Consider the following 18,583-nt stretch of genomic DNA (forward strand, 5'->3'; position numbering starts at 1 on the left):
GGCAGTGGCCTAGATGTTATGAACTTCGGTGCAGAGGTCTGTTGGGTCTTCTTTGCCTTCTTACTCTGACTCTTGCTGCCAAGATACCCTTTATGTTTATCCTTCCTCTCAGCCCTGATGCATGATGCAATCATTAACCTCAGCCTGATGTATGCTTTGTTTTGTTCTCACACACATCACTTTTTCCATACACTGTTCTTAATAGAGAACCGCAGTGACGTGTCGTAAAACCAGGAAGTAAGTTAGCATTTTTAGCACTTCCGGTTCCTTCCTCAAAAAGCAATGCATTTTTTCCATAGGGTTTTGGAAAATAGCTCGAAATAAGGTCTGTGGTTGACACAAATTTAAGCGATAAGTCCCGTTTTGTTCTACGACATTAAATACATCAGCAGTGACCCCACTGGGGATCTTTGAAGAGTTTACGTGTCTGAAAAACGATGGTTGTTACCGAATGGCTGAATAGGAGTACAGAAATTGTCGAGGCCGTTGTACGTCTCGTCTGGTCTTCAACCTTCCCAAATTCTCCCACACCACACCGCTCCTCCGCTCCCTTCACTGGCTTCCAGTAACTGCTAGAATCCACTTCAAGACACTGGTACTTGCGTACCATGCTGTGAATGGATCTGGCCCTTCCTACATCCAGGACATGGTTAAACCGTACACCCCAGCACGTGCACTCCGCTCTGCATCAGCCAAACAGCTCGCTGCACCCGCACTGCGAGGGGGACCCAAGTTCCCGTCAGCAAAAACACGTGGGTTTGCTATCCTGGCTCCAAAATGGTGGAATGAGCTCCCCATTGAAATCAGGACAGCAGATAGCTTACACATCTTCCGACGCAAACTGAAAACTCATCTCTTTAGACTCCACTTCGAGCGATAGAATTACTAACAAAGCACTCAGTGTTTCCCACACAATGTTAATACTTGGGCGGGCCGCCCAGGTATATTAAGGCCCGCCCAAGTATATTTCGGACCTTTTTTAATTTTTTTTATCCGTCCGCGAGCGACGCCATCTGCGAGTGATTAACTAATGGACAATGAGCCCTCGCTCTACGCCTCCTGTGCCTGTTCGCTCTGCGGTTGATTAACTAGGGGACAATAATCCCCCCCTGTTCGCTCTGCGATCGATTAACTAGTGTATGATCCCTCGCTCGACACCTCCTGTTCGTGCTGCCATCGCGTGGAGGGAAACGAGAAACGGAGAAGACGACGTTAATTTAGAAGACGCGGACACTAAGGTAAAGTAACTATTTTCTCCTTATTGTGTTGTTGTTTTCTGACTTTGGTAGGAGATTCGAATTATTTGAAGTTAGTGGCAACTAAGAGTGTATTTAACGTAATCAGGCCAACTTTGCTGCGTGCAAGTTACGTGTGCTAAATTAAATATAAAAAAGATTATAATTCGTTTTCTCTTCGGGCTATGCCAGTTAGAAGGACACAGATTAACTTTAGCTAAGGTTAGACTGTTAATTTCCCCTGCATTACTCCTCAGATATGAGTATTCAAAAATATTTTAAGAGAATACGGCGTGAGGATGAGGAGGAGAGACGAGGAGAGGAGGAGAGACCACAGGTAACTTAGCCAATGTTAGCATTTTGCTTGCAATGGCAATAATAAATGCATAAGTCTCAATAATGATATATGTCGGTTCGTTTGACCTGAAATTATACAATTGCAGTCAACAGTGAGTTGCAATGCAGAGACCAAACTAGATTCAAGCTTGTTTTCAATTCTAGCCGGTGGTCAGTGAAGATGCTGGCACAACTAGTCAGAGTACTGAGGGAGAGGCAGCAGGTCCCAGTGTGGTAGAAGCAGCAGCAGGTCCCAGTGTAGAAGCAGGTGCAGGTCCCAGTGTGATACAAGCAGCAGCAGGTCCCAGTGTGGTACAAGCAGGTGCAGGTGAACAAGCAGCACAGTTCCAAGCATCACAGACACAGACACAAACATAGTATAATAGCAAGGAGAACTCTACCATTTAAATGCAGTAATAACAATGCATTATTTTCAGATTCCAAGCATCGCCACTCAGGATGGAACCCTGATTGGCTCAAAATGCCACAGTTCAAGAATTGGCTCTACCTCACCCAGCATGGTATGAATGGCATTTGCAAGTTCATATTTGTAATAAAACTTATTTTTTGTAAGAATTAACACGTTTTTCTTTTTAAAAAGGAATGTTTTGCCGAATCTGCAGGCTACACAAGCCTCCAATAAAGAAAGGCCCCTTAAAACGGGCTTTCATAGAAGTTGGGATTCTTGTTTTCCGCAAGGATTATATCGAGCGCCACATCTCCTCAGAGCCTCATCAATATAGTGTAAAGCATCAGGTCTCACTTGCATCAGGTATATCATTTTTTTATGTAAAGCTAATTTCTGCAACCTATCAACCATGTTTGGCTCATATAATGAATTATGTCTTTGCCCTTGGTCTAGGCTACTCAGTGATGCAGGCTTTTGAGCCCACAGTTATTATGGAGCATGAGGCCGTCATAGGTGGACTCAAATGCCTTTACTGGCTAGTAAAGAACGAGATTGCTCACCAAACCAACTACCCTAAGCTCTTAAGTTTAGCTCAGCTTTTGGGTTGTGATTACTTTGAAAAGCTGAAGGTAAACCTAGTACAAAATGATGCTTGTGAAACTAAGAACTTTAACCAGCTAAATGTTAAATGATCTCTTTTTCTCAGGTGGATCAAAGAAACAATTATCAATCACACAGAATAGTGGATGAAATGCTGGAGATCCTTGCAGAGATAGTAGAGTCGCCTATTTTGGAAGAGATAAGGTCATCTCAAGCAATCAGCCTAGAGGTTGATGAAACCACAGATGTATCTGTAAACCGCCAGCTGGATTTACATGTTAGGTGGGGTATTTTTTAAAGGAATGATGTGCATTTAAATAAAGGCCTAGTTAAACTTAATATTTATTAATATGTGTGAAAACCTATACATTTTTATTTTAGACACCTGGATAAAGAGGGTTATGTTTTCAACCACTTCCTTGACCTGGTAACTCTGGAAGATGGGAAAGCTGACAGCATTGTTGCTGCCATCAAGAGTGTACTACAGAAGAAGGATCTCCCGGTAGACAGGCTCTACGGACTCGGGACAGACGGTGCAGCAGTGATGACGGGTATGGAGTTTATTGTTAAATCTAATGGATTGTGTGAAATTTGAATTGTCAGCTGTTATTAAAGGAAACAAAATGACGCCCTCAACACTGCATTTAATTCTTAAACTTAGGCCGTCTGAATGGAGTGGCAAAGCAGCTCACAGACAGTTTTCCAAAGCTGGTTTCTGTAGCGTGTGCTGCTCACAGACTGGCACTGGCATGCAAAGATGCCTCAAATGCTGTCAGGTATATGGCAAACTTCAGGAACCACCTGCAGGAACTGCACCTATTCTTCCGAAATAGTGCAAATAGGTCAGCCACACTGAGTGCTGCCGCTACCACTCTTGGTCTGAACGACTTGAAAGTCAAGGTGTGTTTTCACCTATTTTCATAATACTATTGTGGTGTCATATTATTTACATATATTTTACTAACCAGTGTTTCTACTTGTTGTTAGGAGGTGAAAGATACAAGGTGGCTATCGCAGCACCTAGCCGTTCAAAACCTCCAGAGGAACCTTCCAGCTGTGCTGGCTGCTCTGGCGGAAGAAGCGAGCACAAGGAAGTGCCCAGTGGCCAAAGGTCTATACACCTTCTGTGCCACATACCGCTTTGTGGCTGCCCTCTACCTTCAGGCAGATGTGCTGCCCCACATTGCAATGCTGTCCAAGGTGTTTCAGAGAGCTGATGTGAACTTTCTCCACATAAAGGAGCAGGTAGATTACAAAGAAATGCATTTGATGCTCCCAGTTATTTGCATTATCCATCCTATTATATTGTTGTCTTTTTCCACATTTAGGTGCCAGTCACACTTGTTACTCTGAAGAGAATTCTGGAGGCAGGCGAGACCCCACTCCCCGGAACGTTCCTTGCTCGCCTACACCAAGACTTGGACAACCCAGGTGGACTTGGGGCGTTTAGCATTGCCGGAGAGGAGGAGAGGATCAGGAGGGGACACGGAATTCTGGAGCGGCCCCGGGAAGATATGTGGGCCAGATTTGTCAGAGATGTAAATACATCCCTTCTTACTTTTACATTCCAATATTTATTTTCCTTGAACTGAAAAATGTATAATATCATTCCAGGTCCTCAAACCTTACATCTGCAGCCTGGAGAGCAACATTGAGAGCAGGTTCCAGCATATTGAAGTGCTGGGGGCCTTCAGTGTCCTGGGTCCAAAGGCAGTTACCTCCAATGATGTAACCAACATTTCAATGTTGCAGACCCTTGCCAACAAATTCATCCCAGGGCAGGATGCCACAGTTATCCAAGAGTGGACCTCCTACAAGCAGCATGTTCTTGAAGGAACATTTAAGGTTGGTAAATACTTAAATTAATATGAACTTGACGGTTAGAATTGCTTGTTTTGACATCTGTAAATGTTTCAATTATACTGTATACTCATTTGCCCTGCCTTGGCTAATCTCTGAAGGACAAGACACAAGCTGAGATCATGCAGCTCCTGGCCAGTGAGAAGGACGAATGGGCAGAAATATACCCAAACCTCAGCCTTCTCTCTTCAGCGGGGTTGGTCATCCCTGTCTCCAGTGTAAACTGCGAGAGGGATTTTTCTACGATGAACAGGGTAAGTGTCATTCCCTGTTGCATGTCATTCTGTATAGTTCATTTAAAACAAACTGTCTGTTTTACAGGTGAAAACTGACATGAGAAACCGACTGAAAGGTGAGCACCTGGCTGCATGTATGCGGATAGCAGTCAGTGGACCAGCACCAGAGGCATTCCCATACACACAGGCGTTGGAGCTGTTCTTCAACAAACCCAGACGGATTAAGTGCTCTGACAAACAGTGCCATCTTTGTACAAAATGAATATTGCCATACAGTAATGTAAAGTTAATGAATAAACATGTTGTTAAAACTTGTTGTTTGTCACATGTGTTGCACGTCACAAAGCCCGCCCCGCGGTCCGCTCGCAGCCCCCCCCCCTGGCACCTTCCCCCCCAAGTATATTTCAGATCTGTGGGAAACACTGGCACTTATATACTAATAAAGGGCTGGCTTTCTAAATGCCAGTTGAGTAGCACTTGAAATGTTTGGCTCTATGAAACCTGATGTACTTATATGATTCTGTTTTCTTAAAGGTTGTATCTTCCTGGTCGAATGCACTTATTGTAAGTCGCTTTGGATAAAAGCGTCAGCTAAATGCAATGTAATGTAATGTAATCTAACACGTAAAAACTCCCGCTAAGTTTGTTTTCCCCTGTGTTCTGCTTGAAAGCAAGTACCTGCCTATCTTTAGTATCTGTATATCTATATCTGACCATTAGAATCTGTATTTTTGAAATTGTCGTTTTTAACACAGTAGTTTTACAAATGATAGAATAATTAATTAGCAGTGTTTTCCAATTTTACTCGGCAGTTCGTTTCGTTAGCTAACGTTAGCTAAAGCTAGCGCTACTAGTTAGCTACGCAATGGTTTGTTGCTTTGCTCCGGGTTGCAGCCACAGGTCTTCGCATGAAACGTGCTTGTTCTATCGTTTCCCGGCCAATGTTTTCCAAAGGAGAGTCTGGATTCGTGCCATGAGTTAAGCTGACGTTACATTTTTGTCCATGTCACGGTGAAATGTAAATGATGGGTAGTGACTGTATCGCCGTTTTAGAGATGGCGCTGCTGAAAAGACCGCAACATAAGTAAAGATAATGAATACATCCTATTAAAACCTGTGTGGCTTATATGATAAGTCTAATTAGTACAAGCAGCATAACGCTTCACCATGTAACTAAAGATTGTAGTCAGGGAAATCAGTTTGACATATTGAACTAATAACAAATCACCTCTGGCTGGCAGAGAACTCTCTGCTCCATAGCTTCTCTTGGATTTTCATTTTTACATTTATATTCAATTTAATATTCCATCCCTCACATACTTTTGTATATATAATAACTTATATTTTGTTTTTCTTGTTATGCTGCTGCAACACAAACATTTCCCAAATTGGGATCAATACAGTAATATCTTATCTTAATTAATTAAGAAATATAACTATTATAATTAGTGTAGCAGCTGACACCTATTTTCAATATGGATTAAGCTACCATTTATTTCTTTAGTTCAATTTTGATCTATAAAAATGTCAAAATAGTGAAAATGTTCACGAGACTTATCAAAGTGCAAGGTTATATCTTTAGATGTTTTGTTTTAGCCTATGTACTGTATGTCTTAAGGCTCTTACAGTATATGTGACGGTGTGACTCCCATGAAACTAATATTTTATATCTTCCCAACAGACGAGCTGACAGGAAACCTAACACTCTAACAACCACAACATCGCAAAGGCGAGTAAATGTAAATTAAAAACAATTCACAATTTTTTTATTTCTTCTTCCTTGCAGTGAGGTGAAGCTGACCTTGCACTTGGTGCCAGTAAGGATGTTCCTCACGCAGGCTGAATGTTTCTCCTTCCTTACTGACACAGAAGCCCTCGATTTGCAATGCTTCACTAATTGTCATTTCCCTGGCTCCGTAGGGACACTTTACCTCCAGCACAGCGGAAGACCCTACCAGACCATCTGGAGATGCCCCCAACAATCCTGATAGGGAGAGCCACAAATCTGACTCATGGATCTGCATCTGGGTTGCAGTGGTGAATGCCCTGACGCCCTCACATTCATTCATAGTCCCCCACTGTACAGACAAAACACCATCAAGGGCCTGTTGTTGCCCTAGCACCCTGGCAATAAAGGAAGCAGTCACACGCTTTGACCTCAGGAGAGCTCCAAAGTTGCTGGCAGTCAACCTTCCTTTCCTGAACAAATGCCAGTTCGGGTTGGTTCGCTGACCAGTGGTAGCCACCTGAATTGCCCTCTGTTGCTCTTCAGACGATGCCATGCTTGCCACAATTGCCTCAGGTCCCTGATGCCCAACAGATTTGATCATTTCAGGAACAGCAAGTGTTTCCAAACTGGAGTGTTCCTCTTCTGGCTCGGGGGAGAGAAGCCAAGGAATTCCTGAAAACCTGCCCCCGAGTCTGTCCCTCAGCCAGTCACGATCTTCGGAGGTGGGCTCTCTTGTCAGCGGGTTAAATGAGTTATTGGTTTCAACAGTCACATTAAAACAGTTACTAAATCAGCTTACTATCACCTAAAGAACATATTTAGGATTAAAATACTAATGTCACAGCAGGATTTGGAAAAACGTGCCCATGCTTTTATCTTCAGTAGACTGGACTACTGCAATGGTGTCTTCACAGGTCTCACTAAAAAATCTTCCAACACTAAGAAAGTGGATCACATCGCTCCAGTTCTGAAGTCTTTAAACTCGCTTCCTGTGTGTCAAAGAATAGATTTCAAAATACTGCTGCTGTTTATAAAGCACTGAATGGTTTAGGACCAAAATGCATTTCTGACCTCCTGCTAAATTATGAACCATCCAAATCTCTCAGGTCTTCAGGGACGGGTCAGCTTTCTGTCCCCAGAGTCAGAACTAAACATGGAGAAGCAGCGTTCAGTTATTTTGCTCCAAATATCTGGAACAATCTCCCAGAAACCTGCAGGTCCGCTGCAACTCTTACTACTTTTAAATCCAGGTTGAAGACTTTTCTTTTTGTCGCTGCTTTTAATTGAACTATTCATATCTTAGACTGCACTGTAACTTTTATCCATGTATTTTTTCTTTTAATGTTTATTTTATTAGCTTTTCTTTTTAATGACTGATTTTAAATGCTATTTTTTTAATGTCTTTCATTTTTTGTAAAGCACTTTGAATTGCCTTGTGTTGAAAAGTGCTATATAAATAAACTTGCCTTGCCTTGCCTAATAAAGATTTCATGTGACACATACAATTGATTTGTTGATGGGAATTAATGTGAATAAATGAACTCTAGGTTAACGGTACTACTCACCGACACTATAAACCTTGTCCCTCATGCTAGCCCTGACAACACCGGTGAGCACACCTTCATCTAGGCTGCACGGTTACGCGTCCTGACTTGTAGTGGTTCTCTCCTCTATCTACACTCTTCTTGTCATCTTTGTAAAACGATATCAGACTGGTAATTGACACAGCCATGACTTCTAGTTCAATTCAGTGTGGCTAAAATGAAAAGCTTTGTTAAAATATGCAAGCACGTAAAAGTGAAATTCAGCTTTATTGTCAAAAATTCTACATGTGTTATACATCCAGAAATATCGTTTCCCACAGTGTGACATGTATACATAAAACAAAACAAAAAGGGCCTCGATAAACGTGGTATACATTAAACAAAACAAAAAGGAATAGTTGTTTTTTGTCTTACTGGTGTTTTATCATCTCAGCTGGTGTAAGTATTAGCATTATTTAATGATACTGTTTTATATATATATATAGGCCTACACACATTTATTCATTTATAAACATATATATAAACACACACTTATATGTACTCACACATGTATTTATTCATTTATACACACAGATGTTTACTGGTGTTTTATCATCTCAGCTGGTGTAAGTATTAGCATTATTTAATGATACTATTTTATATATATATATAGGCCTACACACATTTATTCATTTATAAACACATATATATATATATATATATAAACACACACTTATATGTACTCACACATGCATTTATTCATTTATACACACATGTTTACTGGTGTTTTATCATCTCAGCTGGTGTAAGTATTAGCATTATTTAATGATACTATTTTATATATATATAGGCCTACACACATTTATTCATTTATAAACATATATATATATATTAATGTTAAAATAGACATTTATAACATATTATAAAATTCTATAAAAAATTAAATAAACGTTAACATGTTATCACTCTGGAGTGAAATAAGTCTTTGATAATTTGACAGTTTTTTATTTATTCTTGTATAAAAACAGAAGGACGATAGCCCATGCATGGGCTTCCATACTCCTGCTATCACACTGAAGTGAAATAAGTATTTGATTGACTTCGAATGACTCTTTGATTATGGACAGTTTACATTAAAATCAAAATATAGATGGACAATAGATCTAATTTGAGATTTTAAACCGCATACATTTTAAATTGTGCTTCAGAAAGTAATGTTATTTTAGGAGTGTTGTGAGATGGTGTCAACATCAATTGAAATTAGTCACCCAGTGGAAATGTCAGATGTCTTCATAACTGTATCCTTCATTTTACATTCACTCAGTTATAATGTGGTAGTTATACGTAGTTTCTTTTAAATTATTATTGATCACATTATATAGTACATATTTCTTGATTTAAGCTCCAGTATATATATATATATGTTTGGTGTGTTTTTTTAGGTATATTTGTTATTGACCGAGTAAACGCTTTTATTTTGAAGGCAGTTTTTACATGCCTCTACCGTAATGCATAGGATACTCGCGCACCGCAATACAACGTGCGGGCTGGCTTGACTGTGTTTTTCGAAGTAGGGGCTGGCTTGACCACAGTCTGTTTACGCAGTGTTTCCTGACATGAAACGTTTTATTTCACCTTGCTAGTGTTTTTAACGTATTTTAAAAAACGGGCACATTTCCGGGGACAGTTTCAACCGAGGACAGGTCAATACAAACGGGGACTGTCCCTGGAAAACGGGGACGTCTGGTCACCCTACTGTACGAGGGAATACCAAGGGTGAGCGAGAAAATTGCAGCCAGGAGAATGAGACTAGCAGGACATTGCCAAAGGCATCAAGAGCTGCCAGCCGGCAAATTGGTGCTGTGGGAACCAACACACGGGCATCGGTCACGAGGACGTCCCGCACAAACATACGTGGACGTACTCAAGAATGACGTAGGAGCACAAAGTACCAATGAACTGGCCAGATGTATGGAGAACCGGGATGACTGGAAGCAACGATGGAGGGCTCGTCTGAGGACGACCTAGAGAGAGATCAATGATCTGTTAACATTAAAATCAATAAATATATGCTGTAACTATTTTGCTCTTGGCAACTCAAGGGCTCAGGTAATGTGATTACTATATGAATAACATATAGTAAAAAAAATGGTCCAAAATAACATTAAATGCATAGGGTTTTTTGTTAAGTAACATACTTTCGTCGCCGGCCAGCCGATACATGCCGCGCATTAATGGCGCATTCACACTACAGCGCGGAGCTCGCTTTAAGCGTGCCGAGCCGTGCGGGGCCTGTTTTTGGTTGCGCTTACACTTGGCCTAGTTCCGGCCCGGGGGTACTTTTTCACAGTTTTTCTGGCCCCATAAAATCGTGGTTCTAGGGCCACGAACAACCAGGCTGAGTCGAGCTGAGTATGGTAAACTAGAGAGAGAATCGCTGGCAAGGGGGCTACAACTACAACAAGATGAACATATTTGACCGTGATTTAATTGTAATACACGTTTCAAAATGATGCCGAAGTAACAACATACTGATACCGGTTAGTAAAAACCATGAATTAATGCTTTGACAAGTCTGCAGACAGACGGCAGGCGAAAAACCCTTTTAAAATGCGTGTTTTCTAAATGGAGCTTGGCTAAGCTAACGTTATATATGCTCCGACCGTCCACACTCACAACAACGGCCTATACAGACATAAATAAACCAGCGACTATATTCACCATGACACAGGCAGTCTGTGGTTTGTACTTGTTTAACTTTTGTCTAGTTTCTGAACAGATATGAAGAGCTGTGAGCTCTGAGTGCTAAGAGCTAACGGCTGTGTTGTTTTACTGGGGCGCTCATTGAAGATGACGTCACGGCTCCGTATCATAGATCAATCTCACTCCAGGGTGATAGCAGGACACCCCATGTAGTCACTCAGAAAAAATCAGGACATTCTGGTGTACAGTTTCAAAATAAAAGACCTTTGGGGACAGGGATGATAGCTCATACAGGACTGTCTCAGAAAATTAGAATATTGTGATAAAGTTCTTTATTTTCTGTAATGCAATTAAAAAAACAAAAATGTCATACATTCTGGATTCATTACAAATCAACTGAAATATTGCAAGCCTTTTATTATTTTAATATTGCTGATTATGGCATACAGCTTAAGAAAACTCAAATATCCTATCTCTAAATATTAGAATATCATGAAAAAGTATACTAGTAGGGTGTTCAACGAATCACTTGAATCGTCTAATTAACTCGAAACACCTGCAAGGGTTTCCTGAGCCTTGAAAAACACTCAGCTTGGTTCAGTAAACTAAATCACAAGTATGGGGAAGACTGCTGATCTGACTGCTGTCCAGAGGACCGTCATTGACACCCTCCATCCGGAGGGTAAGACACAAAAAGAAATTTCTCAAAGAGCAAGCTGTTCACAGAGTGCAGTTTCAAAGCACATCCACAAAAAGTCTGTTGGAAGGGGGAAATGTGGCAGGAAACGCTGCACAACCAAGAGAGATGACCGCAGCCTTAACAGCATTGTGAAGAAGAGTCGCTTCCAGAATTTGGGGGAGCTTCAAAGACAGTGGACTGAAGCTGGAGTCCAGGTATCAAAAGTCACTGTTCACAGACGTGTCCGGGAAATGGGCTACAATAGCCGTATTCCCATGGTCAAGCCACTTCTGAACTCAAGACAACGGAAGAGGCGTCTGACTTGGGCTAAGGAAAAGAAGCACTGGACAGTTGCACAGTGGTCCAAAGTCCTCTTTTCAGACGAAAGCAAGTTTTGTATTTCATTTGGAAGTCAAGGCGCCAGAGTCTGGAGAAAGGCTGGAGAGGAGCAAAATCCAAGTTGCTTGAAATCCAGTGTGAAGTTCCCACAGTCAGCAATGGTTTGGGGAGCCATGTCAGCTGCTGGTGTTGGTCCACTGTGTTTCATCAAGCCCAGAGTAAATGCAGCTGTGTACCAAGAGATTTTAGAGCACTACATGCTTCCGTCTGCTGAAAAGCTCTATGGTGTTGGAGATTTGGAGGATGTTGAAAACCAACCTCGTCTCCGCGTGTCGTTTGATAAGCTGGGTGAATTCGTGAAAAGGAAGGGATTAAGAAACACCAGAATACAAGTTAAACAATAATCCTGCTTTAATGATAAACAGTAACGATACAAATACAAAGAAATCACGAAGCACTCTGCAGAGTACTCCGGGCTCAGGTTCTACCACCGTGTGAGACAGGTCTCAGGAACGGCCGGTGAAAAACAAGAGCGCGAACCAAAGGAAAACACAGGCTTTCATACTAAAACACAGGAGGAGGTGTGTGCCTGCTTTCCCCCAGAGGTCATCTTATTGGGAGAGACCAACACATGGCCTGTCGCACCCAATCAGTGCGACACAGCAGAAGAAACCCGGAAACAAAAAGTCTCTTTCAGTTTGACGAAGACCAGACACCTTTTGGTGTCTGGTACGAACCGGCTCTCAACAACAAGTTTCCTTATCTTATTTCACATCTTGCAGCCAGCACACACACATCTCCTTTATGGCCCTTTGTCCCTGAGTCCATCTTCCCGCCTCAGGCTGCCACACACAAGTTAAAAGTATGTTTTAAGATATAGTTGTTATAGTTGGCTAAATATACGTAATACATGTTAATTACTTTCATATCAATAACAACGAGGAACACATTACCTATGCTCTTAAGCAGTATTAGAGATGCTTTTCAAATAGTCAAACTTCACACAGGCCTCATATAGAGAACACACTCATTTGTCCTATAGCCCCTCCATTTGTTTGAGCTATTGTTCACATCTTTACTTCAAATAAAAAGTTTCACATTGTATATTTCCAGCTTCCTTTACACATACTGTTATTATTAATACAAAGTAACCAACCACACATATCTATTGAAAACAAGTCGATTCCCCTGATAATTGACATGCTGAAACTCTTCGGAATGTGTCCCCTCCCCCAACTCTCTCGTCCCTGTCATAAAAAACTGCTTCCATTTCATATAGAGTAATAAAAGATGTTTAAGCTAATTTCTCCACAATGTTTGTAGCCACTTAGTACCCACACATGAAAGAATAAGAACAGAGGTATAGTTGACCAGTAATCCTGTAGCACATATATTTACTGCAATGAAAACACACACACATCTGCTACAAGATTGTGTAACGCACACCCTTCTTTTACGAGGGAAACATTCCAGAGTTTCGGCACTATCTCCAAATAAGTGTGTCCCCTGCTCCCATCTCTTCTCTAAACACAAGGACTTCACCTCAATACATTGGGGGAGGGAAAAGATACTTTGTCCCTTCAAATTTAACACACATGAATATATATAAGGTGACATTAAAAGGAATATACCAGATTGAACTTTCCTGCCATAACACGTTACTTTAATACTTCAAATAATTCAAATAATCCTTCAATGGAGATGAGGAATTCATTTTCCAGCATGATCTGGCACCTGCCCACAGTGCCAAAACCACCAGTAACTGGTGTACTGACCATGGCATTACTGTCCTCGATTGGCCTGCAAATTCCCCTGACCTGAACCCCATAGAGAATATGTGGGGTATTGTGAAGAAGAAGCTGAAAGACACCAGACCCAACAATGCTAATGAGCTAAAGGCCGCTATTGAAGCATCCTGGGCATCCATAACACCTCAGCAATGCCACAGGCTGATTGCCTCCATGCCACGCCGCATTGATGCAGTAATCCGTGCAAAAGGATTCCCAACCAAGTACTGAGTGCATTAATGGACATTTTCAAATGTTTGATTGTGTTTTGCTGTTATAAATCTTTTTTTTTTACTTGGTCTGAGGAACTATTCTAATTTTTTGAGATAGGATTTTTGAGTTTTCTTAAGCTGTATGCCATAATCAGCAATATTAAAATAATAAAAGGCTTGCAATATTTCAGTTGATTTGTAATGAATCCAGAATGTATGACATTTTTTTTTTTTTAATTGCATTACAGAAAATAAAGAACTTTATCACAATATTCTAATTTTCTGAGACAGTCCTGTATATATAGTGCACCTTGTAATATTGCTGCCTTCTGTGTTGCGTAGTTAAAGGACCATTTTCATACAATGCCTTGTTCATAGGGCTCTGCTCGTATGCACTCTTCCCAAGACATGTTAATGTCTCTGTTGGAACACCATATTGCTCAAGTTCACCAGCTAACACATCCATGGTATATTCCTGTTGAATATTAGGGGTGCACCGAATGGGAAATTTTTGTCCGAAACCGATACCGAAAATAGGAAACAGTTGGCCGAAAACCGAATGCCGAAAGGCCGAAAATGATTAATAGAAATAATGTATACATTTTTTACCAATGTTGTTCAGCTACCTGATTATGGAAAAAGACATGATTATGGCAAAACTTAACTTAAATAATGATCACTATTATGGGGCCATAAAACATTTATTCAGCACTTTTGAATGCATACAGTACATTTATTCCAAGTCAAGTGCATTTTCTTTTCTCTGTAGGATAACTACAACAAAGTGCATTCAGAACAAAGCCAAGGTGCTTTAAAACTGCATAAACATCTAGGCCAGTAGGCCTACAACAAAATAGTTTAAATAAAGACTGTAACAGCCAGGCCTTCAACAACAACAAATGCACCTATAAGTTTGGTAACCTAACGTGTTGTTGTGATGACGTAATCAAAACGCGGCGACAAGCACGGTGCGCGACCATGCTCGCGGCTGGCTCACAGCCAACATGTCTGCCGCTTGGAGATATTTCAAAATATCAGAGAAAGAGTAGCGGATTGCAATTTGTAAAACGTGTTAAAAAGGCCCTTTCGGCTGAAAGCCGAAAGGGCCTTTTTAATCATTTTCGGCCGATAATTTTCGGTGGCCAAATATTCGGTGCATCCCTATTGAATATCATTTCGAGTTTTCATTTCATTTGCTATCTCTGTAATTGTGGAGGCTGGGACCAAATACTTTGCCTGCAAACCCAAGTAAAACTGAGCAAGACTCTCTGTGTAGGTGTCTTTCTCTTGATCACTCCCAAAATTGTCACTGTGTTCTGCATCAACAACATTAGGCTCAGGCTCTACATGTGATCCTTCACCTGGCAAAGACCGTTCTGCGAGTTCACAAATATGAACAGGGACTATCTTGGTCACATCCCACCCTTTGTGGTATCTGGAGATATGCGCTGAAAAGGATGACTTTACATTAAACGTCTTAGAACATCCATCAAAGGGACACATTACAGTCAGACCCTCGTGAATGTGACCACTCAAATGAGACACAAGACTTTTAAGATCTGCATATTCAGTACTGCAAAAATTGAATGAGCACTTCAACTGTACAGACACACTACGGTTCCAAGTTTGTCTGCTCCTGTCTGAGTGTGTCCGTGCCATATGCACAGCAAGGCTATTGTATGTGGTAAGCTTCCTTCCACAGTCCTTATGGCCACATAAAAAAAACACATTACTAATATTTCTTTGTGATCTGCAGTGTTTCAGGTAATCGGTCGAAGACCGACAGTTAAAACCACAAATGTTACAAGCCAACATGTTGAGTAGACTGAATTTGCCAGGTGAAGGATAGACAGAATCAATAGGCAAACTAAACTCAAGTCAATAAAGCGTGAAGATTAGACAGCTAGTTGATTTCCGGATGCGGAAACGTTTCTTGCATATGTGTGTGCGTGCAAATGATCGGATACAGTAGGCGGGCTCTAGACCGGATCACACTATAGAAATTCACAACAGAAGCTTCCCACAGGTGCTGCGCAAAGCACGTTGAAGCTATGTTAATAACAATACTACTTTGAATCCAACTGTAACCACAACACACACACCTTCAAATGTCAATGAAGCCTGTCGGATATATATTAGTCGATATGATACTATTATAGCTGAATTTACTGCAGTGTTTGAGCAGGAAAACACTGTGCCATTGGAAGCTAACGGGAAGCTAGCGTTAGCCCGCGGCCTTTTACAATACTACTTTTAATCCAAATGTAACCACAACATAACACACACACCTTAAAATGTCAACGAAGCCTATCGAATATATATTAGTCGATATGATACTATTATAGCTGTATTGACCGCAGTGTTTGGGGGTAAAACACTGTGCCAATGGAAGCTAACGTTAGCCAGGTTGGAAAGCTACTGATAAAACAACAACACACAAACCTGCGAAAATAAACTAACCATAAATACAAACTTTACCTATCAATTCAATGAACTGGCCCACTTTTGCACTGGGGGATACTGCTTAAGGACTTGTTAACTGTGTTCATTATTCTCCCGTCCAGGAGAGAAGCTTTAAAATAGGAGACTAAATGGAGTCTCTGTGAAAGTTCAATTGGGTACTTTAATTTAAAAAGGCGCGGGTTGGACACAAGCATGATATTGTTCAGTCAGCTTTCTGATGGCATAAATGCATATTCACAAAACATTTCCCATTAGCACTTCTAATAGTTTACTTGTTTCAATAATGGCTTTTGTCATGGTATTATGCATCATCGTTGCTGCGAAAAACAATACCCCTGGTGTCGCTAATACGTCTCAATAACTCTAGGATTAGAGGATTGGTTGACACTGCTGAACGAACATATGATAAAATAATCTGTCTCCAAACTGGAGGGAAAATATGAACTATTCTCACAGAGGGTGACCTGCATGAAGGGCTGGTGCCCCTCACTCAAATGAGATATTGCCTTATGCGCTACACTATAAATCAGTAAAGTTACTCAAGAATAAATAAATAAAGACTGGTTCTTGAAACTGTTGTAAAAACCCTACAACTTCTTCATCAGTGTTATGTTATTTAATTTGCGGCTCATGCCTTAAAACAGACACTTCAGACCGATTATAAAATTGTGCTTATGAGAAAAATGTAATCTGACTCCATAAATCACATAATTGTTTGATTAAAAACTGCACTTCTGGCTAAGAATAAATGAAGTTCCCCTTTAAACACAGCCCCGGTCTTCTGACGGGGTCTATCTATGTACTGGCTGGAAAATGTTGGGCCAGTCTCTGTCGCTCCGTCACATCTTGACCTCACTAGTTGTGTGTACACAATAGTTTTCTGTGTGGGGGAACAACATCACTTGTAATCTGTATCCTTCTCATAATTACAAAAATAGTCTGCTAAATGTTCTACTCTGCTACTTCTAATTGGTGGATGCTCTGTGTAAATGCAAATTCAAAGCAAAAGGAGCAAATTGAATTTGCATTTCACGAAATGGCGATTGCACTGTCTTTGTTTTTCCACATGTGGGGTGTAAACAAGATGGCACCCGATTATTTCGCACTCTGACCTGTAGACAAAGAGATTTGTCCATGCGGCTCTCAGGTGGGAGTTTAAACAATGGCGAGGTGATCTTTAAAGGAACCGTAACAAAGTAAACCACTGGTGTGGTATTATAAACCCTGAAATCCAAGCCAAAAAAACACTTAGTTTAAAATAACAACATTTCTAACTAGCTTACTATGAAAAAAATGGGCTTTATCTTATTGATATCATCACTTAAAGTTAGGAACCCTTACGCACTAGCTATAAACCTGTTCACGTAATATTTGACTTTATAGTCGACTATGGGCTTTATCTTATTGATATCATCACTTAAAGTTAGGAACCCTTACGCACTAGCTATAAACCTGTTCACGTAATATTTGACTTTATAGTCGACTATGGGCTTTATCTTATTGATATCATCACTTAAAGTTAGGAACCCTTACGCACTAGCTATAAACCTGTTCACGTAATATTTGACTTTATAGTCGACTATGGTTAACTGTTGCTATTTGGACACGCCAAACTGGGACTAATATGGAGACCTATCAGCCACTGATAATAGACCGTCGTCTTATTACTGCACTGCTGCTGTAATTCCGATTACCGTAACCCACCCGCAATATCTTTTTTTAAACAGAACAGTTTTAACCACTGATAAAGGCTTAGACCAGGGGTGTCCAAACTTTTTTTCCTGAGGGCCACATACAGAAAAATATACGAAGGACTGGGCCACTCACTAGACGTGAAGTATACTGCCTCACTTCTAATGCACTAATATTGGTAAAATCAATCAAATGCAGATAAATTACGTTTGATAATTGAACATGTTTGAAGAAAAAAAGCCTCCATCACAGCTCTCCATTAGTAGATTTTAATTTTGTTTTTTACAAATAAATAAATAATTGGGCTTGTTAACACATCAACTAATGTTTGTTAAAAAATTCAACTTTAATTGACTGAATTTATTAAGTATTTGGGCTTATTAACACATGAAAACTGTGTGTATATTTTTAACTCACCAGTAATGGGAAGAATGTTGCACTCAGTGGGAGCAGTGATGCTGCGCTTTGGTCTGAAGGATAGCTGGCAGGTCAGGAGTAAGTTTGGTGGTTGAGATGCGAAGGACGTCACAGAGATGGCTGTCGGTCATTCTGGTTCTCAATCTGCTTTTGTTCAGCGTTAACAGAGAAAATGTCTGCTCACAGATGTATGTTGAGCCAAACAGACTCATCATTCGTTTTGCGTGGCGTCTCATCAGAGGAAACTTGGCCTTTTCCAAGCTCCGGTAGAAGTCAGGTAGGGAGAGAAGCTGATGTTGATTCTTCAGAGAATCATCACACTGCATTTCAATCAGTTCTAATTGCAGACTCTCTTCCACTTCT

The 18,583-nt window shown here is 40.7% G+C and overlaps 1 protein-coding gene and 1 long non-coding RNA gene across 5 annotated transcripts in view; both read left to right on the forward strand.

The window, feature by feature from the left end:
* Positions 1-7,910, forward strand: LOC307018890 (zinc finger protein 862-like). 4 transcript variants are annotated; one of them, XM_079649386.1, is made up of 14 exons: positions 1-1,238; positions 1,493-1,572; positions 1,737-1,899; positions 2,009-2,092; positions 2,173-2,609; positions 2,687-2,862; positions 2,962-3,131; positions 3,242-3,480; positions 3,568-3,825; positions 3,909-4,118; positions 4,195-4,425; positions 4,542-4,694; positions 4,762-6,405; positions 6,597-7,910. In XM_079649386.1, exons 2-13 carry the CDS (start codon positions 1,495-1,497, stop codon positions 4,936-4,938), a joined length of 2,376 nt encoding a protein of 791 aa, XP_079505512.1. In that variant the 5' UTR covers positions 1-1,238; positions 1,493-1,494; the 3' UTR covers positions 4,939-6,405; positions 6,597-7,910. The 4 variants fall into 4 exon arrangements, with proteins under 4 accessions (XP_079505512.1, XP_079505513.1, XP_079505511.1 ...); XM_079649387.1 differs by lacking the exon at positions 1,493-1,572 and having other exon boundaries at positions 2,173-2,343; positions 2,434-2,609; XM_079649385.1 differs by lacking the exon at positions 1,493-1,572.
* Positions 1-18,583, forward strand: part of LOC307018904 — a 44,017-nt gene that overhangs the window by 1,654 nt on the left and 23,780 nt on the right. The gene's annotated exons all lie outside the window — the stretch shown is intronic.

The sequence above is a fragment of the Notothenia rossii genome (genome assembly GCF_949606895.1).
Source record: "Notothenia rossii genome assembly, chromosome: 9".
In the NCBI taxonomy this organism is placed as follows: domain Eukaryota; kingdom Metazoa; phylum Chordata; class Actinopteri; order Perciformes; family Nototheniidae; genus Notothenia; species Notothenia rossii.